This window comes from Mustela lutreola, chromosome 16 (genome assembly GCF_030435805.1).
Source record: "Mustela lutreola isolate mMusLut2 chromosome 16, mMusLut2.pri, whole genome shotgun sequence".
Lineage (NCBI taxonomy): Eukaryota > Metazoa > Chordata > Mammalia > Carnivora > Mustelidae > Mustela > Mustela lutreola.
The window spans coordinates 58661450-58687284 of record NC_081305.1 but is presented as its reverse complement, the minus strand read 5'-3'; the positions used below and the strand labels follow the sequence as shown (position 1 = coordinate 58687284).

The 25835-nt window shown below is 56.9% G+C and overlaps 1 protein-coding gene across 2 annotated transcripts; it reads left to right on the top strand.

The window, feature by feature from the left end:
* Positions 1 to 479: 479 nt before the first annotated feature.
* Positions 480 to 25502, top strand: CLASRP (CLK4 associating serine/arginine rich protein). Of its 2 annotated transcripts, XM_059152195.1 has the most exons (21): positions 480 to 564; positions 1568 to 1695; positions 10423 to 10520; positions 11056 to 11157; positions 11369 to 11448; positions 13537 to 13621; positions 14830 to 14978; positions 15843 to 15939; positions 17138 to 17216; positions 17303 to 17376; positions 18684 to 18725; positions 19737 to 19952; positions 20069 to 20359; positions 21824 to 22081; positions 22327 to 22366; positions 22714 to 22774; positions 23030 to 23088; positions 23158 to 23204; positions 24764 to 24846; positions 25106 to 25130; positions 25355 to 25502. In XM_059152195.1, the coding sequence occupies exons 2-21, from the start codon at positions 1597 to 1599 to the stop codon at positions 25395 to 25397; spliced, it is 2028 nt and encodes a 675-aa protein (XP_059008178.1). In that variant the 5' UTR covers positions 480 to 564; positions 1568 to 1596; the 3' UTR covers positions 25398 to 25502. The 2 variants fall into 2 exon arrangements, 1 of the variants encoding a protein (XP_059008178.1); XR_009348700.1 differs by lacking the exons at positions 25106 to 25130; positions 25355 to 25502 and having other exon boundaries at positions 22327 to 22370.
* Positions 25503 to 25835: the final 333 nt, after the last annotated feature.

The window sequence follows — 25835 nt, the reverse complement described above, 5'->3', positions numbered from 1 at the left end:
GTCGGTCTTCCAACCTCCTCATTCCTCCGAATGGGACATCTTCAGCGCTGGTGAGAAGCTCCGCAGCACCGGTTTCCCCTGAGCCCATTTTACAAATGAGAAAACCGAGTCCGGAGAGGTAAAGGGGCTTGGCTCCCATGCACCAGCTTGTAAAGCTGCCTCAGTCCCCGCGAGTGGGGGCACCTTCTCCAGGCGGATTCTGGAATGTACATATGGGAGAAAGGTGCAGATCCTCGGCTTTCCTCCCCCGAGCTTGAAGGTGGGGGGTAAAGGTTGTTTGTTCTGAGTCTTCCCAATAAAGATGAGTTTTTGAGCCTTGGGAGTCTGGTCTCTTCGCCGCTGGGGAAACTCCAGGGCCCACACGCACGAAACCTCGGTGACCTCCCCGGCTCCGCCTCTCCCAACCGCCTCCTCCAGGCCCCGCCCCTCCCCTCCAGGGCCCGCCCTTCGCGTCGGCGGAAGCGCGCTCCGCCACGTTCCGCCTCTCCCCTCGGTGCGGCCCCCTACTTCCGCTTCCGGTGCGGGCAGCGCGCGAGCGCAGCGGTGGGAGGCGGCGACGAGCCGGTGAGTGCAAGCAGCAGGCCCAGACCTCCTTCCTGGCTTTCGGGCGGGCGTCGGCATAGCTTCGCCCTAGCCTTGGCCTTTCCCTGAGCTGCTTTGAGCCTCTGCGGAGCCCCAGCCCCGACGGCCGCTGGCCCCGCACCCGCTCCGGCCTGCGGCGCCTCAGGCCGCACCCCTGCCCCCGCGGTGGGCCCAAACTCGCCGCATCGGATCCCGCCGCTTACCACAGGCCCCGCCTCCTTGTCAGAACGCTTAGCCCGAACCTCGAGGCCCGGGATCCCAGTCCAAACCCCTGGGCTCCGCCCCTGTCCGCAAGCCTTGCCCCAGAGCACAGCCCACCCCCTCCTGTCTGCCAGCTCCGCCTCCCTGATTCTCTACTCGGTTTCTCACCGCCTCATCTCCCCCCCGCCCCCGCCATTCAGATTTATCTGATCTTTATTTACAGCACCTCCCCACGTTCCCCCAGCTCCCCCAAGCATTGTCATCTTCCGTCCACGCCCTTCACCTGCCCTCCATCTCCACCCTCTCCCCATTCCCCCTCCTCCGCCCCATACCACTGCTCTGTTCCCATAAAGTCTTTTTTTCTTCATTTGCATTAATTCCTTACCCACACGGGTATCCCCAGTTCCGCTCCTCTCCCTGACTTGAACTACAGCCCCACCTGCTTAGGAGGCAGCCCCTACCTGCCTCCGGACTTTACTTCACTCACTCACTCCTAACCTTCCAACAGCTTTCATCCTTGATTCTAGTGCCCGGAATCCAGGACACTCCTTTCCCAGGGATACTCACTCCAGAATATCCTGGGTGGGCGTGGGTTTCAGAAGCCCAAGGTACTGAGTCAGAGTTGTCAGGAATATGCTCCAGCATCTGGCACACAGTTCTTCAGCCTCACTTCCCTTCCCTGAAGCTGGTGTTTGGGATGGGCTCTGTCACCAGCTTAGTTAGGTGACTGATTCTGCCTATACGGTTTTTACAACCCATCTGACACTCCCCTCTCCTCCCCCAGGTTGAGGCCCCCAGCTTGGCCTCACCACGATGTGGCACGAGGCTCGGAAGCATGAGCGGAAGCTTCGAGGCATGATGGTTGACTATAAGAAGAGGGCAGAGCGGCGGCGGGAGTACTATGAAAAGATCGTGAGTAAAAAAAAAAAGAAAAGATCGTGAGTAATTGGCCTTGATCTGGGGTGGGACCTTCCCTGGAGGTCATCCTGGTGGGGTTTGGGCTAGGAAATGTGCCCAAACAAGAGCTCAGCTTTCCTCAGGGATCTCCTCAGTATTTGGTTCTTGAGCATACCCGTGGGTAAAAACCAGAGGCATTTTCTTGGTTCTAGGCTATTGTCTTTTTTGGTGTGGCCTCAGAGTACAGAGCTGGTGTTAGCAGGAAGGAGGGAAGTTTTGTAACAGAGCAGTCTAGATAGAAGACTGACCACCTCCTGAAGGTTGTCTGTCTTCCTGTTGTATTTGCAGTGCTCAGAAAAGCTTAGTTGTTCTTGAGGTTTGGCTTGGCACCCTGTGGGAGTGCCATCAGTATTCATTTAAGGGGACTGTGATCACTTTACTTTCCTGTTTGATGCTCTGTTTGCTTTTTTTTTTTTTTAATTTTTTTTTTAAAGATTTTATTTATTTATTTGACAGAGAGAGATCACAAATAGGCAGAGAGGCAGGCTCCCCGCCTAGCAGAGAGCCAGATTCGGGGGCTCGATCCCAGGACCCTGGGATCATGACCTGAGCCGAAGGCAAAGGCTTTAACCCACTGAGCCACCCAGGCGCCCCGCTTCAGTTGCTTTTAGAGAGAAGACCACACTCCATCCTGTGACCTAAAAGGCCCTTGTTGATCTGACCTCTGCTAGCCTCTCTGTGTCATCCTTGGGTAGCTCCCTTGGCCCTTTTTCCCCCTGTCACCATAGGGCATTGTGCCTGTCATGTCTCCCCTCACCTCTGTAACTCCTACTTGCCCTTAAGACCTCAGCTGGAAATGGCACTAGTGTACCAGGTTCAATTTTCTTGCTAGATGATACTAATATAGGTGTTCCTATTTACTGCTGTATCTCTGTTTTGGCCTCCTACCTGATCTCCTGGCCTTCATTCCTGCCCCTCTCCAATCCGTCCTCTTCAGCAGGGCTAGAGAGGTCTTTTCTCCCATCCAAGTACTAACCAGGCCCGACCCTGCTTAGCTTCCGAGATCAGACGAGATCGGGCTCGTTCAGGATGGTATGGCCGTAGACGAGAGGTCTTTTCTTTCTTTTTTTTTTTTTTTAAAGATTTTATTTATTTATTTATTTGACAGAGAGAAATCACAAGTAGTCGGAGAGGCAGGCAGAAAGAGAGAGAGAGGGAAGCAGGCTCCCCGCTGAGCAGAGAGCCCGATGCGGGACTCGACCCCAGGACCCTGAGATCATGACCTGAGCCGAAGGCAGCGGCTTAACCCACTGAGCCACCCAGGCGCTCCGAGAGGTCTTTTCTAAAGCACAAGGCTGACCCTGTCCTTTCCTTGCTCTGAACTCCTCCATGGCTCCCTAGTGCCCTCAATAAAAAGCCCAGGCTCCTCAACACATCCTTCAAGCCTCGACATGGTCTGGCTTTTTGCACTGCACACACACACACTGCCCCCTCCCACATCCCCCCCCCATCCCCCGCCACCGCCAACTTAGACTCATGCCACTCTGCTTTCTGTCGCCTTCCTTTACTCCAGCCATCTAGCCTCCTTGTTATCTAGAGTGACTTTCTCTAATGCAAAAGATGGATAAAGAGTATCAGTTTAGCTCTCAGAATTACATAGGCACAGCGCCTTTGCATGCGCTCTTCCCATACTTGGGTAACTACTACTGATCATCTCAGATCTCAGTCCTCAAGGAAGTCTTCCGTCATCCCCCATACTCAGTCAGGTGTCCCATATAAATGCCATTACAGCTCCATGTTCTTCTCCTTTGGAATTTAATACGTATATATCTAGTTCTGTTAAGACTGGGGACTAGTATTCAGGTCATCTTTGCGTCCTAAGCTTGGGGCCAACAAATACAGTTTGAAAGAGTAAATGAGTAAACTCACTAATAGTGAGTAGCAGTTACCGTTTTAATTGCTCCTTCCAGGCTCCTGGCTCTGTGAGAAGAGTTTTAGATGCGTGGTTTCTTGGAATCCTGAGAGTCCCCAGTGAAACAGAGGCTGCTATTACTGTAGGAAACGAATCTCTGAGAGCATCTCACTTGCCCTCTGTCTCCCAGGAAGGAACCACTGGGCTCAAGGCGAACCCCTCTCTGGTGGTGTTGGGAAAACTGCAGCATGACCGTGAGGGCAGGGCCCGGGTCTGGGCCTGTCCTAGTTGAGGCCCCGGCATGGGCTAGGAAAACAGTGTCTAGTAGGAAAGGGCTTCCGTGAGCTATAATGAGGGCTCACGGTGAGCTGGACCCAGTGCCCACAGCTTTGGGACTTCCAAGGCCTTCGAGCGGCATTGAGAGGTTGGGACCGGTCTCCATGTTAACGATGGTGCTGATGAAATCGGCCAGTGCTACTGAGCATATTTATGTGCTGACCGTTCTGTGCCAGGTGCTTGACAGGTGTTTACGCTTCATCAGAGCCTCACGGCAGCCTCAGGTTTGGTTCTTATTGACGTCCGTTTTACAGATGAGCGAACTGAGGCTCAGAAAGTCCTGGGCTACAGTCATGTAGCAAGAGGACATAGCTGGCATTCTCACCCAGACTCTGAACCCTGACCTCTTCTGGCACTTCACCTGGGCTTTCTGTTGCAAAAATAGAAGTTCTGAAAGGTGCAGTGACTTGTCCAAAGTGACACAGGCTGGAGGCAAAATAGTAAAATGCTTCAGTCTGCAGAGTTTGAGTCCTAGGGCTCTTTGTTCAAATTCCAGCTCTTCTGCTTTCGTACAGTGTGACCTTGGGGGAGTGACTGTCTGCTGGAGCCTGTTTCCTTTTTTGCATGTGAAATGATGTATCCCGAAGAGTCAGGTTTGGCTGAGAAGATAAAAGTTTCTTTCTTTTCCCCCGAAGGCCCTGAAATAGCTGGCTCTGCTCAAGGACTATTTTGTTGTTCAGCTGAATGTGGACTCCCTTACTGTCGTTGGAGGGCTAAGAGGGCTGCTCAGACTCCAGCCATTGTCTCTACATTCCATCCAAGTGCTCATGCCAGTTTTTTGTTATTTTAAGATTTTATTGATTTATTTGACAGAGAGACAGGGAGAGAGGGAACATGAGTAGAGGGAGTAAGAAGGGGGAAACAGGCTTCCCGCTGAGTAGGAAGCTCAATGCGGGGCTCAATTGCAGGACTATGGGATCATGTCCTGAGCCAAAGGCAGACACTTGACAACTGAACCACCCAGGCGCCCCTCATGCCAGTTTTTTTTTATTTTATTTTATTTTATTTTATTTTATTTTATTTTTTATATACATATATTTTTATCCCCAGGTCTGTGAATCACCAGGTTTACACACTTCACAGCACTCACCAAATCACATACCCTCCCCAATGTCCATAATCCCACCCCCTTCTCCTCATGCCAGTTTTAAGAAAGTTTCTAGATGTTTGCATCTAACACTTCCACTCATCCCACTGGCCGGAAAGTGGTCCCAGGCTCACGTATGGGTACAAAGGCGCCTGAGAGGCATAGGCTCTATCTTGGGTGGCCTTGCGCCACACATATCAGGAGTGTGTTACTGCTGAGGGAGGGGAAACAGAGGTTGGTTGCCAGCTACTGGTCTGCCTCAGATGGTGGGGGCCGTGCGCCTCCCTCGCAGGGTGGCTCGATGAGATGGGGCACATCCAACCTCAGCGTAGGCCTGCCTGGGGTGACTTGCTCGGTAAATGCTGGCTCTGGTTGCCACTGAAGTTCTTCCTACCTGATAAAGCGGGAATCTGTACGGTGTGGAGGAAAGAAGGCTGGAGCGGGGGCACTCTGGCTCTTGTTCTTGGTAGCTGGGAGCCTCCTGAGCTTTATTTTCCCCCTCGGGACAGTGGTGATCATCAGCCCTTCTCCCTGGGTGACAGGGAGGACTGGCAAGAACAAGAGCGGTGTCTGTGGGGCGCTGTGTGGTGTGGGCCCGTACAAGCCGCCGCTGTCCCCATGCGGGCGCGTGAGCAGCTTGCAGAGCGGAGCTGTCCTGTTGCTGGCAGTGGTTGAAGGCTGCTTTGAGGAAGGGATGGGGCGGCTCACATGGGCCTCGTCGTCTTGACGGGAGAGGAGGCTGTGGGGCGAGCATTGGGGAAGCCGAGGTAGTTCAGGGCAGGCTGAGTGGGTGGTCCGCACAAGGCTGGCTTCCCGCCTCCTGATTTGTCCTTGGTGCCAGCTCTCTCCCCTGGCTAAGCCTGGTTCTGTTGTTCCCCTTGTCCTTGTCACCTTTCTTCTTTAATCAATGGTTTGGATAAAGAATTCCCTGTTGATAAGAAAATGGGCAATAAATAGTTCTCAGTTCAAGCCTGTCCTCGAGAAAACCCCAGGCTGACCCACCCCCCTCTACCCCCACCACTGCCCAGCCTGAGTCAGACATTCCCCTGGGCTCTCCCATCGTAGCACTGTCCACTCTGGGTCATCACTATCCGGGGTGGGGGCAGTCTGTCCCCAGCCCTGGACTATGAGCGGTGAGAGTAGGGCTGGGGCTGTGTCTGTCACTGCCGTGGCCCTAGCATGGGGCCTAGCCCGTGGTGGGTGCCTGTTTATCAAATGAATGAATGAAAGAGTCTGAGAACTCTTCTGACGCTGTCTGATCCTGGAGGCAGGATAGGCCAGTGGTTAAGAACGGACTTCGGGTGTTGCAGAGGTATTTGTACACCCCATGTTCCCTGCCCTGTTACTCAAACTAGCCAAGATGGGGAAACAACCTAACTGCTCATCGACTGAAGAAGTGGTGGACGAGGTGGTTTGTCTGTACGGTGGGATATTGTTCAGCCTCGGAAAAAGGTATCCTGTCACATGCTGCCACGTGGAGGAGCAGTGGAGACATCATGCCCAGTGAAATCAACCAGGCACCAAAAAAAAAAAAGAAGATGCAAGATACCACCTATAGGAGGTTTCTGAAGTAGTCGTGCCCTTAGTAACAGGAAATAGAAGGGGGGCTGCTGGGGTGGGGGAGGAGAAGAGGGTAGTCCTTCACTGGCTGTGGAGTTTCATTTTTGCAAGATGGAGAAGTTCTAGAGATAAGCCGCCCTGCAGGGTGCATGTACCTTGATGCGACCCTATGGTACCCTTAGCAGTGGCGAACATATGGGGTGCCTGGGGGGCTTAGGTGGTCCGTTGAACATTTGCCTTCAGCTCAGGTCCTGGTCCCGGGGTCCTGGGTTCGAACCCTACGTGGGGCTCCCTGCTTAGCAGGGAATCTGCTCCTGCCTCTGCCCGTGCTCTATCAGATAATCAAATAAAATCTATTTACTTCTTTATTTATTTGACAGAGAGAGAGAGAGAGACTGTGAGAGGGAACACAAGCAGGGGAAGTGGGAGAGAGAGAAGCAGGCTTCCAGCTGAGCAGGGAGCCTGATGCAAGGGGCTCGATTGCAGGACCCTGGGATCATAACCTGAGCTGAAGGCAGACCTTTAACAGCTGAGCTACACAGGCGCCCTTAAATAAGATCTTTTTTTTAAAAAAGTAGTTAACATGGTAGATTTTCTATCATATACCTTTCACCAAAGTTAAAAAAAAAATTACTGAAAACAAACAAACAGTGGATTCCTATGGGTCAGGCCCATTTGGGTTCAAATCCTAATGGTGTGTGTCACTGGCATGATTTCAAGCAAGTCGGCCACACTGCTCAGTTTCCTCTTCAGGAACACTGATCACCTTTGTCCTGTGCTTGAGAAGTTTGAGAAAATTTACAAAACAACAGGTCAGGGCCTGGCTTTTAGGACAGTTCATTGGCTTTTCCAGAATCTTCCAGCAGAGCCAGGCCCTGGATGTGGATTTTTACTCCTAGCCTGATGTGTTTTCCTTCCTGCGGTTGCTGGCACGGCCAGTGGCTTCCCTGTACCAGGCAGTGTCCGTATTGCAAGAAGTGTCCCCCGATAGCTGTGGGACCTGGGCCCTGGGCCGCAGCAGCCCCAGGGGCCTGAGGGAGTCTTGGCCAGGGGCTGTCACGGGGCTGAGGGAGGGAAGTGAGGTTTGGGACAAGCAGTTGGATTCCCACAGCACCACCCCTGCTGGACCCTGTGGCCTTGGGCGGATCCCCCTCAGCTGAGTGGGAACAGCCTGGTGCCTGGCGAGTGCAGGAGGGACACGGCATTAGCCGTGGTCCTCTGTGCCTGTCCTCTGCTCTTTGCTGGTGGGCGGGGGAGGCATTGAGGACGTGCGGGGTTTTGGGAACTTGATGCTGGTGGGTTTGGGGTGGGGCTCAGGCTCCTCATCTGTCAGGGTTCATTCTCTCTTCCCTTCAGCCCGTGTTCCTGAGCGCCTGCTGTGGGGCGGGTCTGCTCTGGGCACAGCACAGCAGGTCTGCTCTGGGCACAGGGAGTACAGTGGTGAGCAGAGAGCGGCGATCCCTGTCTGTGGAAGTTACGTTCTGGGGTGAGGGATGACTGGTAAATGAATGGGAGATGGGAAATGGGGTGGTGGCTGGTGTTGTGAAGAGAGCAGGTGGGGTTAAGGAGAGATTGCGAGTAAGTATGGGCTTGTGCAGGAAGCTACTTAGAGTTGATGAGGAAGGCTTCTAGAAAGAGATCTGAAGTAAGCCAGAGGGCAGCCACCTGCCTGAGCTTTGCAGGCCAGGGGAAGAGTGAGCACAGAGGTTCCGAGTGGAGCATGGGTGCAGTGGCCCTGGAGTGGCGTGGAGGCTGGTGCGCCTGGGGCAGAGCTGGGAGAGAGGAGTTAGAGAGTGGTGTGGCCTGACAGGTTTTAGCAGAAACCCCCCTGCCCAGGCCCTGTGTGGGAGATGAACTGTGGAGGGCGGGCTGGCAGCGGGGAGCCCTGGAGGAGGCTGCCAAATGGCCTGGACGAGAGGACAGGCTGGCCGGACTAGGGCGTGGGGAGGAGGCCTTGGACCCTGGGGAGGCCTTGCCTGCAGCTTGGCCAGCTTTCAGTGGGTGGCAGCAGTCCTTCTTGTGGCTTTTGTGGGTTTCTCTGATGTGGCCCGCAGCAGGAGCCCAGCCAGGGTCCGGGACTCAGAAGGCTCAGCCGTGGGAGCACTGGTGGTAGATTTCATCCATTTCTGACACGCCTGAAATTGTGAGCTCCATACAAGGGCTTGGGCTGGAGGAGCATAGACTCAGGGGACATTGTCCTCTATGTTGGGGCTTTCTTAACAGCTTTGTTTTTTTTTAAAGATTTTATTTCTTGGGGCACCTGGGTGGCTCAGTTGGTAGCTGCCTTTGGCTCTTGTCATGATTCCAGGGTCCTGGGATCAAGTCCCGCATGGGGCTCTCTGCTCAGCAGAGATCTTGGTTCTCCCTCTCCCTGCCTCTCTACTTACTTGTGCTCTCTATCTTTCTGCCAAATAAATAAATAAAATCTTTTTTTTTTTTTAAGATTTTATTTATTTATTTGATAGACAGAGATCACAAGTAGGCAGAGAGACAGGCAGAGATAGAGAGGGAAGCAGGCTCCCTGCCGAGCAAAGAGCCTGATGTGGGGCTTGATCCCAGAACTCTGGGATCATGACCTGAGCTGAAGGCAGAGGCTTTAACCCACTGAGATACCCAGTTGCCCCAAATAAAATCTTTTAAAAAAAAGATTTTATTTTTTTGACAGAGAAATCACAAGTAGGCAGAGAGGCAGGTAGAGGGACTCCCTGCTGAGCAGGCTTGATCCCAGGACCCTGAGATCATGATCTGAGCCTAAGGCAGAGGCTCAGCCACTAGCCGCGCAGGCGCCCCTCTTAACAGCTTTATTGAGATATAGTTCACCTAGTGTATGATTCAGGGGTTTTCAGAATATTCACAGCATGGTGCATCCGTCACCACAGCGTAATTTTAGAAAATTTCCATAATCCCCGAAAGAACTCCATTCCCATTAGCAGTCAGTCCCCCCCAACTTTCCTGCCCTGGCCAGGCACTCATCCCTCTACTTTCTGTCTCTCTGGATTTGCCTGTTCTGGATGTTTCCCAGAAATGGAGTCATACAGCACGGGGCCTTCTGTGACTGACCGCTTTCACTGAGCACCGTTTTCATGGTCCGTCCCTGTTGTAGCACGTGTCAGTTCCTCACTCCTCGTTATTGACAAGGTTTTGGGGTCTAAATCTGGCTCGTTTGGGTTATCGGCCATCCATTGATGGCCACGTGATTGTTTCCATCTTTCAGCCATGGTGAGTCGTGCTGCTTGAGTATCCGAGTACAAGTATTTGAATATCTGTTTTCGGTTCCGGCGGGTGTATCCCTGGGAGTGGAATTGCTGGGTCTTATGGAAGTTCTTTGTTTAACCATTGAAGAGCTCAGTTTCTGCATGTTCCTGTCAACTCTGTTAACGTCTGTCCTTTTCAGTTTTTGCTGTCCTCATGAGTGTGAAGTGGTGTCTTGTGGTTCCCGTTGGCATTTCTCTGATCGTTAATGATCCTGATCATCTTTGCCTGTGCTCATGTGGGCCCGGTGTCTTAGAGGCCAGGCTAAGCCAGAGGGCTCACGCCTGGCTCTGAATGAGTGACCTGGGGTGGGGGTGGGGAGGTGAAGATTTGGGGGATCATATTTTTGGGGCAGAAGATCTTGGTATGGGCTGTACAGAAGGTTGGGCCAGAGCTCAGAGCCTTTCTTCACCATCTCACGGTCCCCCGTTCCTAGAGCTGAGGTGGCCCCCGTGAGTGTGGCCACCCCCCTGCAGGTTAGTTTACCTCTGAGGCCCAGCCCACTTGACGGTCAGTGGTGAGCTCGCTGCTTAGCTGGGTTTTGCAGGGCTGGAGCTCAGCACGGTGGTGACGTCTGCCTTGTCTCTTCCCGCAGAAGAAGGACCCAGCGCAGTTCCTGCAGGTGCATGGCCGAGCATGCAAGGTGCACCTGGACTCCGCAGTCGCCCTGGCCGCCGAGAGCCCCGTCAACATGTGAGGCCAAGAAGAAGGCCGGGGTGGTGTCTGTGTCTCAGGGTTGGAGGCCAGGAGGGACTGGGGTGTGGAGAGACATGTGGGGAATCGGGCAAGGAAGGCTTGACCTGCATGAGGAGCTGACAGTGGCCCAGGGAGAGCGGGCAGGGGTTGGGATGCAGTATGCAGGGGAGCTCAGGGGACTTAGATGGGAACGGGTGGGGCTGGGGCCACAGGCCCAGATGAAGTGGCAAGTGTGTTGGCAGAGGGGATGTTTCAGGGTGACCAGGGCTTAACAAGTGGCCCTGGGATCTGGTCTGAGTTTCCCACTTCTGCTTGGTTCTGAGAAATAGGGCCCCAAGTTTCCTATTCAGGCCAGGAGCCTGAAATGTGGATTCAGGTGTATTAGTGACATAAGAAACTGAGAAGTCGAGGGTGAGGTTGGGACCCATGGCCTGGAAAATCACAGGGAACTGAGGGCTAGGCTCCCAAGCTTGGGGTGACAGGGAACAGGTGTGGGCACTGGGGAACTTCAACTCCTTGCTCCCCATTTCAGGATGCCCTGGCAGGGGGACACCAACAACATGATTGACCGCTTTGATGTCCGTGCCCACCTTGATCACATCCCCGACTACACGCCCCCGCTGCTTACCACCATGTAAGAGCCCCCCCAGGCCTTGCCAGGCAGCCTGAGCTGCCTGCTTCCCCACCTTTTCCCAAGCCTTTGCTTGTCTGTCCCCTTCCTGGAAAGGAGGTATGTCAGCGGGGAGCCTCCCAGCCTGAGCCAGGCTCCTCCTCCCCTACTCCTGCTGGCTTGGGGTGGGGCTTTCCCTTTTCCTCTGATCTCAAGACCTTGACATCCCCACAAGCTCCCCAGAACAGGAGTCAGATGAGCGGAAATGTAACTACGAGCGCTACCGAGGCCTGGTGCAGAACGACTTCGCTGGCAGTGAGTGAGCTGGGGCATGGCGAGCGGGTTGGGCGTCCGTGGATGTGGGGAGACCACTTTTACTCCAGTGCTTTCTCCTACGGGACCTGGGGGTTTGCTCCCCGCTCTTTTTCTCTCAGGCCTCCATCTCTGGACCAGTATAGGTGTGTCTCCTGAGTGAGATGGTCCTGCGGAGGTCACTTCCGTATCCCACACCTTCTGCCTCTCTGGCCTTTTGTCCTAAAAAGTTAGGGAAGATAGCAGGAGCACACTATTTCACTCTGCGTGTTTCCCCCAGCCTGTTTGGGTCAGAATGTCATTTCTGAAGAGGAAATTTCTTTTAGCAATTGTTCAGGAATATTTAGAGTTTGGCAGTCTGCCAAACGATTGTATGGGTGGGTGTCGTTCTCTGAGCCATCACCGTGTTGCTTCACAAATGAGAAAATGGAGGCTCACAGTTTTCCTCACTCTGGGCTTGCCCAGGGAATTTCAGAACCTGACAGACCTGGACCTTTTAGTCAGTGTTAAGTATCTCGTCACATCTGCACAGCCCCTAGCAGTCACACCCATTTTATGGATGGGGGCATTGAGGCTCAGGAATTGGTGGGAACATCGTGTCCGAGGATCTGGGATTCTCGCCCCACCCTTAACCACTGCTGCCTCCTGATGGATAGCTCCAAGCTTTAGCTTAGTCCTGAGGACTGAGACTTCCCTTCCCAGGGTTTCCTTGTTGAGTTAAAGAGAAGATGGGCCACACAAGGCCCTTAGCCTGGCGGGTCTTGCTCTCCTCCCAGAGAAGGGTGGTCATGATGGTTTCTGTCCCCCGGGTTGGTTGTAAGTTTCTGGTGAGGGGTGCATGAATCTCCGGCCCTGAGCCTGGTGCTGTCAGCCCCTGCTGTGTGTTTGCAGTTCCCGCGTCTTTCTGTTTTGAAGATGACTGTCTTGGTGTCTCCGATACCAAAGCTTGCCAAAATCCTAGCAACCAGCCAGGCGTTAGAATCAGGGAAGTTTATCGTCTTCGCTATTGGTGCTATTCTTGCCTTCACCCAGGCCTACAGGGGTACTTGGCCACAGAGCCAGGGGTTTCCTTAGTTCCGTCTGACTTTGCGTTCATTCCTTGCCGCCGCTCCTGAGCACCTGTGGTGTGACGGGCCCCCCCTTCCCGGGGTTGGCGGGCTCACTGGGGAGAGGGCAGCTGCCACACAGTCACCAGTGTGGCTGGTGATTGCAGGCTGAGGAGGCGTTCTCACGGATGGTGGGCTCTTTTCGGAGGTGCTTGACAGAGGTGGGGGGCGGGGAAGAGTGGGGAGGCGCTCTAGTGAGGAGATGGGGGCCGCAGAAGAGGCAGGTGGGAGGATGGGCATAGGCAGCCTGTGGGGCTGGAGCAGGGAGAAAGAGGCATCTGGTGTGAGACAGGCCAGCTGGGCCCTCTCCCGGGTTTTGTATGCCCCAGCAGGAGCTGGACGGGGGTAGGGAGTGCTGCGGGAGCAAGGGACGGTGCTCCCCGTCCAGCCCCCTAGCCTGACTTCACACATGGAAAAGACCCGCAGAGGGAAGGGGACTTGCCTGAGGCCCCGCAGCCAGTCAGGCCCATGCGTTTCATTGCAGGGAAGACTAGGGAAGGCTCGGATACAGCGTCGAGCTCCCCATGTTAGGTGTTGTGGGTAAACGAGAGCCTAGATGGCTTCAAACAACGTGTAGTTGAAGCTGAGTCGCAGAGAGGCCTGTGGTGGAAGGGCCCCTGCAGTCCCGGTGACATCTGGCGCTCAGAAGTTTGCAGGTCTGAAGTATCTGACCAGAGGCCTCCCTTACAGGGTTAATCGTTGCGTTGCCCCTGTGCCAAGAGCTCGCTCTTCCAGGGCTCCCCGTTTACAGAAAGGAAACAAGCCAGAGAGAACTTAACTGCCCCCCCCGCCACCAGTCACCACGGCCACGTGGTGGGTCCTCCTATGGTCTCTGTGTCCTCCGCACGCCATCTGTAGTGCTGTGCCCGCCAGTGACTCTGCGCCTGGCTGAACTGGGGTTGTACCTGCCCTCCTACCCCTCTCTGCCTTCTTGTGTCACTGCCTCTGCCCTCACTCTGACCCCCTGCCTCTCCCCTTGCTGCAGTCTCGGAGGAGCAGTGTCTGTACCAGATCTACATTGACGAGCTGTACGGAGGCCTCCAGAGACCCAGTGAGGATGAGAAGAAGAAGTGAGTTGACGTCTGGGGGCATGAAGGCATAGGGGGAGGCAGGGGGACAGTGAGCCCAACTAGGGCACCACCTGCTCCAGCTTATCCACCTCGGCGTTCCCATAGTCTGGGCCAGCGTGTGGTCCATAATAAGTGCTCACTTAATAAACACTTAGAGGAGGAAGTGGTGCCCGAGGGATCGGATTTCCTGAGAAGCCTCTGCATTGCTTTTGTAGCTTGGGGTACGGTAGGAGGTGAAGTTGGTCGAGCTGGCCCTGGGGTGATCCAGGCCCGGGTTTGCATCCTGCCTATGAGGACCCCGTTGCTGAGCTGCAGTGTGGCTAGCTCGCAACCCCCATTCCCGCAGTGGATGGAGCTTGTGGGTTGTTTGTCCTATGCCTGCCCTGTGTGGGCTCGTCTGCAGGTGGCGTCACTCTGGAGAGGGGGTGTCTCCGGGCTGTGTCCCTGGAGGAACAGCAGTGTGTGGGGGGTGACAGGCCTGTAGGTGGAGCCGCCTCTGGCTCAGGGAGGTCCCTGGCGGGCAGTCTCCCTTCTCTCTTTGTTCCTTCTGCCGGGGTGGCCCTGTCCTCCTGTGGGGCAGTGCTCAGCCCTCCTGTCCATAGCAGTGCTGGAGCACGACTGCTTCCCTCCTGCTGCCCAGCCTTCCCCTTTGAGCATGAGCTCTTGTTGCCCTCCTTCATCTGGGATTTGCACGGATGCTGTGGAAGCTTCTCGATGACTGATGCCTACCCATGAGCCCACTTTCATGATGAGGCTGACACTTGAGGGACATCTGGGAACGTTGACTAAATTAATTTAGCAACATGCGTGCTTGAGGCCGCTCATCTGTTCTGGGTAAAGCTGGGCCATACTGTTACCCAGGATAATTCTGGGTCTTGCCCTCTTGAGCTCAGTCTGCCAGGGGGAGAGATCTGTTCCCGTACAGTCATGACTCCATGTGGGTACGGCTGAGGAGCTCAGGATGGTGCTTGACCCTGCCTGGGGGGACAGCTTCCTGGAGACCCTGGAGCTGGAGCTTGGAGGAAGATGGAGGGGCCAGTGCGAGGCAGGTGCAGAAGGTTCTAGGCTGAGGGAGAGCATGTGTGAGGGGCCAGAGGCAAGGGCGCCCTCAAGAGGCTGGAGCTTGGGAAGTCCATATGCTCTCAAGTCTTGGTTCTGGGCTGCGTCCTGCCTGGGGCCCTCCTGGCTCATGGGCTCCCCCGCCCCAGGCTGGCGGAAAAGAAGGCCTCCATTGGCTACACTTATGAAGACAGCACCGTGGCCGAGGTAGAGAAGGCGGCGGAGAAGCCAGAGGAGGAGGAGTCACCAGCCGAGGAGGAGAGCAACTCGGACGAAGATGAGGTCATCCCCGACATCGGTGGGGTCCCCTCTCTGCCCTCCCCAACCCCGCAGTCCCTGGGCATCGTTTTTGTGTCTCGTTCCTCACCCTCTGTGGGGCGCCCCGCACTGACGAGCCCCGTCTCTCCCGTCCCTGCTCTGGGGCACTCCAGCCTCGGCTGTCCTCCCAGTCCTCACTCGTGTGCTCCTCTGTGCCGGCCTCCCTCTCTGTCTCTCTCCTCTCTCATTTCTAGGCCACTGCTTTTATGATATTGTCCCCACCTGGGTTCTGTCTCCGTTCTCTTCTGCTTGGGTCAGCCTTTCTGTCTTCCTCTTTTTCTGTCTCCTCTGGAGAGCAAGTGTTCATTCAGTTGCAGAATCATCCCCTCCCCACCCACTGCCGTTCTCCCCCTACCCAAATACCCATGGCTCCAGCCATCCACCTGTCTTCCCCGCCTCCTGTCAGCCCACTGCTGCTTATCACACATCCGGAACGTGTCCATTCCGCCTTCCACTTACTCATAGTACATTTAGGTCCTGAACACCTGTGACCACCGCCCCCATCTCCTACCCACCCACACCTGCCTCCCAGTCCGTCCCCATCTGCACATCGTACATCGCTCTGTCCACTGGTCTCGCCTATCCATCCTGATGCTCACTTGGGCCCTCATTCGTCACATCTTCTCTCCCCCAACCCCCCACCGCCCCTGCCGTTGGTCGTGCTCCCCTCCGGCCAAGCCCTATGCCAGCCTGGGGATGCCAAGATGAGCTGACTTGTTCCCTGCCTGCAGAGACCTCCAGTCTGGTGGGCATCTCCCCTGTGCCCCTATCTCCTGGGGCGCTGCCCCTTCTCCCCAGTCCTCTCGCTCGGCTTTGGCCTCTGACAGCGTTTCTCTTGGTGCAGACGTGGAGGTGGATGTGGACGAACTGAACCAGGAGCAGGTGGCAGATCTCAACAAGCAGGCCACGACCTATGGCATGGCCGACGGCGACTTCGTCAGGTGAGGCCTGCAGGCTGGTGTTCCTCCATGCTCGAGGCCTGGCGTCCGTCGTTAACCCTGCTGTGGATGGCCGCCTCCCTCCTCAGCACTAGTGCTTCACACACACAGGCTCCTGAGCTCCTGGGATAGGTGCTGAGCACCAGGCTTTGCCGCTGCACAAACAGGCTGAGAGCACAGCGCCATGTGTCTGTCCTGTGGCCCTCTGATCCCTAAGAGCTCCCGGAGCTCCTGGGCCTGGTAGACAGCACCCCCTGGTGGAGAGGAGGCTCCATTGACTGGCCCTTTCCCTGGGCCATACCCTGTGCAGATCCTATACAGCCGCCCTGGTGGACAGGGTATCCAGTGTGAATCTGGGGGATCCCATCTGAACCCAGAACCCTCCATGAGGGCCCTGGCACTAGGGCAGCCGGAGTCCTTACCTCAGCCACAAGGTCCTATCTTTCTGTTCCTCTGCTCCTTAGCCTGCACACACTGCCCCAACGCAGCCTCCGTGCCTCCTCCCTCCCAAGCCTCCTCTCTGCCGTCAGACTTCTTTTTTTTTAAAGATTTTATGTATTTATTTGACAGAGAGAAATTACAAGTAGATGGAGAGGCAGGCCGAGAGCGAGAGGGAAGCAGGCTCCCTGCTGAGCAGAGAGCCTGATGTGGGACTCGATCCCAGGACCCTGAGATCATGACCTGAGCTGAAGGCAGTGGCTTAACCCACTGAGCCACCCAGGCGCCCCTTTTTTTTCTTTCTTTCTTTTTTTTTTTTTTTAAAGATTTTATGTATCGCCGTCAGACTTCCCCACCGCTACCTGCCTCTGGCTCTGCTGGCGTCTGTGTTGCTTATTCCCTGTGGTTTCTCCTCAGTCCCCTGACATTCCTATTGAAAGCTGCAGCAGCTCCGCCCGTCCCCCGGTCCTTTTTCCCCTATCTGCAATGTATCTTCCTGACCAGGTTTTCACTGTTTAACTTACTACTTGTCACGTTGCCTGGGTCGTTATCTTCTTCCAGAACCTAGACCCACGAGGGCCAGGATTTTTGTTTTCAGTAATGAATCCTCAGTCCGCACAATAGCGCCGCATGCAGTAGCTGCTCAGTAATAGCGCTGAACGAAGCAGAGACCCCAGGGTGGCATGGGATCTCGGTCTTCCAGTGACAGTTCTGCCTGTGGCCTGCCCCCCCCTCCGTTATGACCCCCTCCCTTCCTCTACAGGATGCTCCGGAAAGACAAGGAGGAGGCAGAGGCTATCAAGCATGCCAAGGCCCTTGAGGAAGAGAAGGCCATGTACTCGGTAAGGGCTTGGCCAGCGTGGGGGGCGGGACGAGCATGGCTCAGGGAGGCACATCCCTCACCAGCAGGGTGTCCACTCTTCTCCAGGGCCGCCGCTCCCGGCGCCAGCGAAGGGAGTTTCGGGAGAAGCGACTGAGGGGCCGGAAGATCAGCCCACCCAGGTAGAGTGAGCTCTCCCTTCTGCCCCTGCCCTTCCAGCCTCATTCAGGGCTCTGGGGGAGGGGCTGGGGTTCACGGAGACTCTTTAGGGTCAGGCTTGGACTTGTGAGCAGAGTCTTCCTGGTAGGGCAGGAAACGGGGAAGGTTTAGGGTAGGGATGGCCTCGTGGACACCCTGCCCTGCCAGCCACTCCCCTCACCCTTCTGGACTTGGACTCTTGCCAGGTGTCCCAGGCACCAATGTGGAGGTGGTGTGGGGTAGCTGAAGAGGAGGGCAGAGTCAAGGGGAACAGCCCTGTCCCTGAAGTCCTTCCTGGTTCTCCTCCTGGGCCATGTCCTTGTCAGATTTGGGGCAAATGACTTCCCTCGAGTTTCAGTTTCCTCCTTTGGAAAAAGTACTGTGATCTCCAAGGATTGGGGCGCACCAGGGTCCACTTTGAGGTCTGGAGCAGGTTGGGAGGAGGTGGCCTGTTGTGGCACAGAGTCTGCCCAGGTCAAGTGGCCTCCAGACGAGCCTGCCTCTGCCTGTCAGCCCTGGAGGCTGAGTGCAAACTCATGCCTCTTTGCTCCCCCGCCTCCGGGCAGGGAGAGTCCCTGAGGGTAGCTGTGGGCCTTAAGCAGCCTGGTGTGGGCTCAGGGCTTGGTGTGGGGTCCGGGAAAGCTGCACTGGTTGTTGCTGTCATCCTCCTCCTCATAGGGGTGCAGTCAGTGTAGCACATAAAGGTGCAGGCTCGGGGCCACAGGGCCTGGCTGGGGAGCCCAGCTTTTTGATTTAAGAGCTGTGTGACGCTGGGCAAGTGATTCCTCTGTTCTGGGCCTCGGTATCCTGAGCTCTGAGCTGTGAATGACCCCCGAGAGTTGTCATGAAGGGCGTCTGTGTTCATAGAAGTGAGGTACTCAGTACCTGGCACGCAGTGAGCATCTGAGACACTGCAGCGCTTCTGGTTTTACCATCGCTCTCATGAACCAGCTGGGATCCAGGTCACAGGACCAGGGACTTGGAATGGCAGGAGGGATGCTGCACTCTGGGGTTCCGAGCCCAAGCAGGACTCAGGCTCCTGGAGTCTGTTGCCCAGGGTCGGGAGGGGCCCAGGACATTGTTTGCGGGGTGTGGCCGACGTCCCTGCTTTGCACAGATCAGAGATGGGTAGGCAGAGGGATCAAGGTAGGGCCTAAAACCTGGCTAGCAGCCCCCTACTCATAGTGCCCAGTATCTGCCCTTGGGCTCCTTGGTTGGGTGAGTGGAACCAGTTCTTCACCCACTCGGATCCCAAGCCCCTATTTGTCCTACTCCGCTTTTCTTTCCATAGCTATGCCCGCCGAGACAGCCCTACCTACGATCCCTATAAACGGTGAGTTCCAGGGCCCAAGGAGGGGCAGCCAGCAAACCTGGTGGAGGGGCAGGGCCGGGGGTGGGGGGGTCAGTGGTTCTCAGCACCCGCTGTCATTTGTGGGTCTGGATCGTTATTCTGATTTCCAAAATGTTATTCTGCTTTCTCGGTGTTTTTTTCTTTAAATGTGAACTTTTTTTTCTGAATTAAACACAATGTAGTCATATATTAAAAATGAGCAAGCATGGCAAAAAGTCTGTCAGAGAAATCAGAGATGTCTTTGATCTAAACTCCCAGAAATAAGCAGTGAGAGATTCTGCACACGAGGGCCTGGCCTCGCACACATGTGTCTCCAGGGTGTGGGAGCGATGGGGCATGGGCCTTGAAGAGGGACAGACGTCAGCCTAAACCTGGTACCCTCTTCAGAATGCGGTGGGAGGAACCTGCCACTCTGGGCTCTTAGGAGGACAGGAGACGAGACGGGTACCTCTGGGTACAAGGTCAGTGTAGGTAGACACTCAATCTGAGGACATGGGTACTTTCTTTTTATAACAATGGAATTGTGCCATGCTTAACAGTGTAGAACTTGCTTGATGGATGTCTGTGTTGAAGTGATCCTCCCAGGTTAAATCTGCAGAGAGCCTGATGTGGGGCTTGATCCCAGGACCCTGAGATCATGACCTAAGCTGAAGGCAGAGGCTTAACCCACCGAGCCACCCAGGCACCCCTGCTCATTATTCTTTAATAGTTAACACAAAATTAGTACAGCCACCCAGGCACCCCTGCTCATTATTCTTTAATAGTTAACACGAAATTAGTACAACTCGTTGTCGCTCTCTTTTCTTGCATATTTTGCTGAGGCTCTGTGGCTGAGTTAAGCCCTTGCATAGCTGGGTTCCTTTCTGCCCTTCAGCCAGGTGTGTTGGTGCTGGGTGTCCGACAGTGCTCATTTGTGGGGCTCTGCACCATGCGTATCAGCCTGTGGACTCCCAGAGAGCTGGACAGCTGAGTCCTCTCTTCCCTGCTCCATAGGTCACCCTCTGAGTCCAGCTCTGAGTCCCGCTCCCGTTCCCGCTCCCCGACCCCAGGCCGTGAAGAGAAGATCACGTTCATCACCAGTTTTGGGGGCAGCGATGAGGAGGCAGCTGCGGCTGCAGCGGCAGCAGCCGCATCAGGGGCCACCACAGGGAAGCCCCCCGCACCCCCCCAGCCCGGCGGCCCCGCACCGGGACGTAATGCCAGCGCCCGGTCGGTAACACTCACGCTGCCCGCCCTACGCCCCGGCCACTATGGGAGGGGACGCGGGGCAGTGGGGGGCCCTGGCCCAGGCCCGTGCTGACCGGCCCTCCGTGCCCCGCCTGCAGCCGCCGCTCCTCCTCTTCCTCCTCCTCCTCCTCTTCCGCCTCGAGGACCTCCAGCTCCCGCTCCAGCTCCCGTTCCAGCTCCCGCTCCCGCCGAGGCGGGGGCTACTACCGCTCAGGCCGCCATGCGCGCTCCCGTTCCCGTTCCTGGTCCCGCTCTCGGTCCCGTTCCCGGCGCTATTCACGTTCCCGGAGCCGCGGCCGGCGGCACTCTGGCGGGGGCTCCCGAGATGGATACCGGTACTCCCGCTCGCCTGCCCGGCGTGGTGGTTATGGGCCCCGGCGCAGAAGCAGGTGTGTGGCGCTGATGTATGGGGGGGCCTGGGGGAGGGCACAGCCCTGGGTCAGTCAGACCTGGCTCTGAGGGAGGGGAATGGGCCACTGCCAGTGTGTGAGGAAGCACTCGGTTTGCAGGGGAGATGTGCCTCACCCCGACTCCTCCCATGTGGTGATGAGGGCTGGAGCACAGCTACGTTCTGAGGGGACTGAGCTGGTCCTCCCTGGGAGGGGGGCTGCGCGGTTCCCTGGGGAGGTGTAGAGAGGTATGTGGACACTCCAGCATGTCCTGGGGCTTGTAGTAGGGACCTGGCTGGCCTCCAGGGCTGGGTTGCTCCCTCTGCGGTAGAGAGATGCTGCAGGCAGGGTAGGAAACGAGTTCCCTGAGGAATGGAGCGGCCTTCCTGGGCTCTCCCTTGGTGGGATCGGGGTTGCCTCATGTCGGTGTGGCTCAGTGGGTGAACCTGGCTTCAAATCCTGACCCTGCTCAGAAATTTCCTGGTTCTTCCTGTGTAAAGGAAGGATAGTGTTCCCTTTGTGGAGTCGTTGTGAAGGTGTGACAAGTGATGCACGTGAGTGCTGGGTACAGGGCCTAGTGTTGGGCAGGTGCCACTGCTACCAGCCTTGTCTCTTGTCGCCTGCATCTCAGCGTCAGTTCCTACAGGGCCTGGCAGGTAAAATAAAGGGACCAGGTGGGCCTGGATGGACTGGGGCACATGTGTCCCCTCTAGTCGGGTTGTCAGCTAGCTGTGCAGTGGCAGGCCCGGTGTTGTCCTGGCTTGTTTTCTCAAGAGAAGTTGAGAGTCCCCTTTTAAAAGGTAGTTCATTTTGTCAACATCGCACACAAATTTGAGTTTTGTAAAAACTTGGTTAGTCCCGGTAGAATCTGTGTGTGGCCTAGACTTGGCTTCCAGCTTGTTCTTTGTAGCCTGACACAGGGCTACCACAGGAGAAAGGCTGGGCACGGGAGGGGGCCTGGCCCCATCTCGAACATCAGCCTGGGGGTGAGCCCTTGCCAAGAAGTGCCCAGCATCCCAAACAGAGAGAAGATGGGACTGCATGTGCCCCAGCTGGGTCTCGTGGGTCTGTGCTGTAGGTGGGTGGAAAGAGTGGGCGAGGGGGTGGTCCCCACTGGACCCCAGCAAGGTGAGGAGTGTGCTGGGGGTGTGGGTGAGGTCACAGCCCCTGGTAGCCTGGAGCTGGGCACCATGTGTAGAAAAGGGGCGCTGGTCAGCCGGGTCACATCCCAGGGGAGCAGGGGAGTGTGTCTCCTGAGTGAAAAGCAGGAGCTGTCTCTGGGTGGTTGTATCTGGAGGGTGAGCTCCGTGTAGATGCAGATCGAGGCCAGGGAGCAGCCAGGGTGGTTACACCTGGAGCTTCCACAGGGCCCAGGGGGAGGGCCATAGTTTCTGAGCCAGGCTGGGGGTGTGTAGAGGGGGTTCCCAGCTCCTCACGGCTCCCCACGCCCTGCCGTGCCCCTAGGAGCCGCTCCCGCTCCGGGGACCGGTACCGGCGGGGCGGCCGGGGTCCCCGGCACCACAGCAGTAGCCGCAGCCGCAGCAGCTGGTCCCTCAGCCCATCCCGCAGCCGCAGCCTGAGCCGTAGCCGCAGCCCCAGCCGCAGCCGCAGCCGCAGCCCCAGCCGCAGCCGCAGCCGCAGCCAGAGCCACTCGCCATCGCCCCCGAGGGAGAAGCTGACCAGGCCGGCGGCGTCCCCCGCTGTGGGCGAGAAGCTGAAAAAGTGAGCTGGGGCAGGGCTGCAGGAGGAGAGCGGGCAGCCTCGGGGAAGGTTCTTGGAAGAGAGCTTCTGCTCTTGGAAGACAGCTTGGTCCTCTGCTCTTGGAAGAGAGCTTGGTCCTGCCTCTGGAGGGGTCTGAGGGGACATGGCTCCGTCCTGAGGGATCCGAAAGGGACATGATCCCTCCCTGTGGGCGGTGGTGAAGTGGTTTGGGGTCAGAGGTGGCAGCTACCCTTTCTTCCTCCCAGGACCGAACCTGCCGCTGGTAAAGAGACAGGAGCTGCCAAAGTCAGTAAGAATTTGGAACTCGCCCGTCTAATTCCCGCCAGCAGCAGTGCCCGAGAGCTGGGCCCGGTGGGCCTGCAGGGGGGGACCTGGGGGGGGTGCCGGGAGATCCAGCCCTGGGGTTGAAGCGGGCCGGGAATGCTCTGACCTGTGAGGTCTGTGTCCTCCTCCCCTCCTCACTGTCCACTGGGGCTCCAGCTATCCCCAGGCCTCTCAGACGCTTGTGGGGGGTGTCTGCGGCCAATTCTTGCTCCCCACGTGTCCCTACAAATCCCAGGCTCTTGGATGAGGTGGGTGGTAGGAGCTCCGGACACCCACCCCCTCTCCCGTCTCTTCTCCCCCTTCCCCAGCCCAAGCTGACACCGCAGGAGAAGCTGAAGCTGAGGATGCAGAAAGCACTGAACAGGCAGTGTATGTCTCCCCACCCCACCCCGTCCCTGGTCTCCGCGCCTCTGCCCACCAGCCTAGCCTGGGGGCCTTGCCCGCTCCCGGCCAGGCAAGCGTCAGCACAGTGGCACTCTGGGGGAGATTCAGTGTGCATGCCCTTCCCCTGCTAAGTGCTGTGGCCATCTGGTTGGTCTTTCTGGCTTCAGTCTTGCTGTCTTTGAAGGGGGGGTACTTTTGGGGGTACCCCTCGACCACCATGACGTCTCTCCTTCCCCGCAGTCAAGGCGGATAAGAAGGCGGCCCAGGAGAAGATGATCCAGCAGGAGCATGAGCGGCAGGTAAGGTGAGGGCCGGGCCCGGGGCCGGGTGCCAGCCGGCCCGCCCTCATGGCCACATCCGCCCAACAGGAACGGGAGGACGAGCTTCGAGCCATGGCCCGCAAGATCCGCATGAAGTAAGACGATCATGGTTCCCATATCTGGGTCGTGGCCCCCCACTTTTGGGCTGCCCTCCTTTTCCCTACACCTCACTCCTAGCCCTGCTGCCTACTCCAGCCCTCAGGTGGGAAAAGGTCCGAGTGCCGATCTGGCCTTGTCGGCCTCTGGCTTTGGCTGTCATGGCTCCTCCCAGCTGTGCTGGCCAGGATGCACGGGGCCTTTGCGTTCTCCTCTCTGGCTTCCCTCGTTGGGGGGCCCTCCCCAACCATCCTGTCTGGAGTAGCACCTCATGCCCCGCCATCCTCCCAGTCTGCCGTGTTTTTTCAGAGCGCTGACCTCCATCTGGCATGCCCTGCTTTGTTTCCTTGCTTGTGGGTGATGTCACTTGAGATGGACGAGTGGGCAGGTCTGACTGCGAGGTTCTTGCCATGCGCCCAGCCCCCAGATCAGAGGTGGTGTTCAGCAGGCTGGTTCCGTGACAGCTTCTACCTGCTCCCCTTCTGTTTCTCGGCTCTTAACTACAAAGGGGCCGGGCTCGCATCCTAGACCAGGCAGCCGTGGCGTCCGGTCCTGGCTCTGCCTGTCTGTGACCTTGGGCCCCCAGGGTGGGCGCTGGCCCTCTCAGGCCTCACTTCATCCTTTGCAGCCGGGATAGACCTTGATGACGACCTAGCAGGGTAGCTGGGGCGTGACCTGCTCTGAGAGCGCAGGCCTACTCGGGCGGTGGGCAGAAATGGAGACCTGAGTGCTCAGTGCTGCGAGGAGGGCCTGTCCGTCAGCAGCAGGGCCGTGTCTCCAGCTGCTTGTCGGTCCTCATGAGCTCACGAGCAGCCTCGTTTCTCTGAGCCGAGGCTCCTTCCTCTTCCTCTCCTGGGGTCCCTGCTGCCTGGCTTCCTGCGTGGGGCCCCACATGTTGGCAGGCTGTTGCTTGTCTCATCACTGTGCTCGGTGCACACGCATCATGTGCTGGGCCTCAGGGTGCGGCCTGCCTCCATCAGCTGGGAAAGCGGGCACCCGGGGACTCGGCACTGTGGTCAGTCGGAGCTGGATTCTGAGCCTGCCTCCGCTCACCACAAGCTTTCGTGTCTGCGCCTCCGTTTGCTCATCTGCTAAATGGGGATGGAATAGTTGTCCCCGCTCACAGGCTGTTGGGCAGATTCAGACGGATCCAGGTCAGGCAAGCACAAGGGGCCCAGTAAATATAGCCCTTGGGGTCACAAGTCCCGGGCATCCTGACAAAGGCCAATGAAGCACTTAGTGCGTGGGTCCCTGTGTTTGAGACTACCTGAGTGTGACGGGAGAAGGTTGAACTTTCCAGCTCAATCCCGCGTCTGTTCAGCACGCCTTTCAAAGCAAAGCTGGCTGAGAGCTCAGTCCCATTCTCCCCAGCCGGTATTCCTCTGAGCCCAGTGCTCTCGTGTCCGAACAAGGACAGCAGCACTGCCTGCATCTTGACTCTGCTACTTGGGCCGGGATGTTGGAAGCACCTGCTCTGGCCAGACAACCAGCCTCGCCCTTCAGTTCAGTGTTCTCATCACATGCTCATGCGTGCTCCTGCCTCTCTTTCCCTCTGCAGGGAGCGGGAACGTAGAGAGAAGGAGCGAGAAGAATGGGAACGCCAGTACAGCCGACAGAGCCGCTCACCCTCCCCCCGTTACAGTGAGTATCTCTACAGCCACTTGGCCGGGAGCGCTAGACTCCGAAATTGGGCTGCAGGAAACCTGGTACATTTTCCGCCGTGGTTTTCCGTGGGTTAGTATTCTTAAGACACGCGCATCAATGTGATAGCTTAGACACAGGGAACGGCAGGCTTTAGAAGCAGTGCTCCTTGCGGGGTCCTGGGTGCTGAGGGGAGGGGACTGGCTGCAGCCCGGGAGCCTGGTCCCTGAGCATCGGCTTTGTTCTCTTAATTTTCCAGGTCGAGAATACAGCTCTTCCCGAAGGTAAGCCAGCCTACCAGCTCCCTGGAAGATGACCTTGTCCCTGCCCTGATTCTTCCATCTCCACCTGGCAGCCCTTCTGTGGCCTCAACCCTTGTTAATGTTCCTCCCTCTGCAACACACTCCCCCATCGCCACCGTTCCAGGGGTCACAAGTTTGTGAGTGTGTGTGCATACCATGTGGCTGCTTCCTCCCAGCCCTCATGGCACCCCTCTTTCTCTCTCCAGGCGCTCAAGGTCCCGATCTCGAAGTCCCCATTATCGACATTAGGCTGAAGTGTGGGGGGCAGGGAGATGGGGGGGTGAGGGCTCAGGCTGTGATGCTGCTGGTTTGATCTCTAATGAAATAAAATCACTCATTATTTAATTCCCTTGACCTGGGCTCGGTGTCCTCTGTGTGGTCTGGCCAGCAGAGGCAGCTGGGGAGGGAGCTGGCTCAGGGATGGGAGCCAACACTAGGAGCCTCTGTGGCAAGTCCTGCCCCAACGTGGGTGTCTGGGTGGCGGCTCCTGGGTCAGCAGCACCGTTCCCGCCATAGCTCAGTGGAGGCAGGGGCCCACTCCGGGCTTAGCCAGGAAGGGCCCAGCACCCAGCATGTAGAGGCTGGGCCGGGACTTTGCCCAGAGGCCTCTGGTGACAGGTCCAGGCTTCTCCCCACCCTCGCCTCGGCCCTGGCCTCGCCCACACTGGGAACCGGGAGCACGGCTTT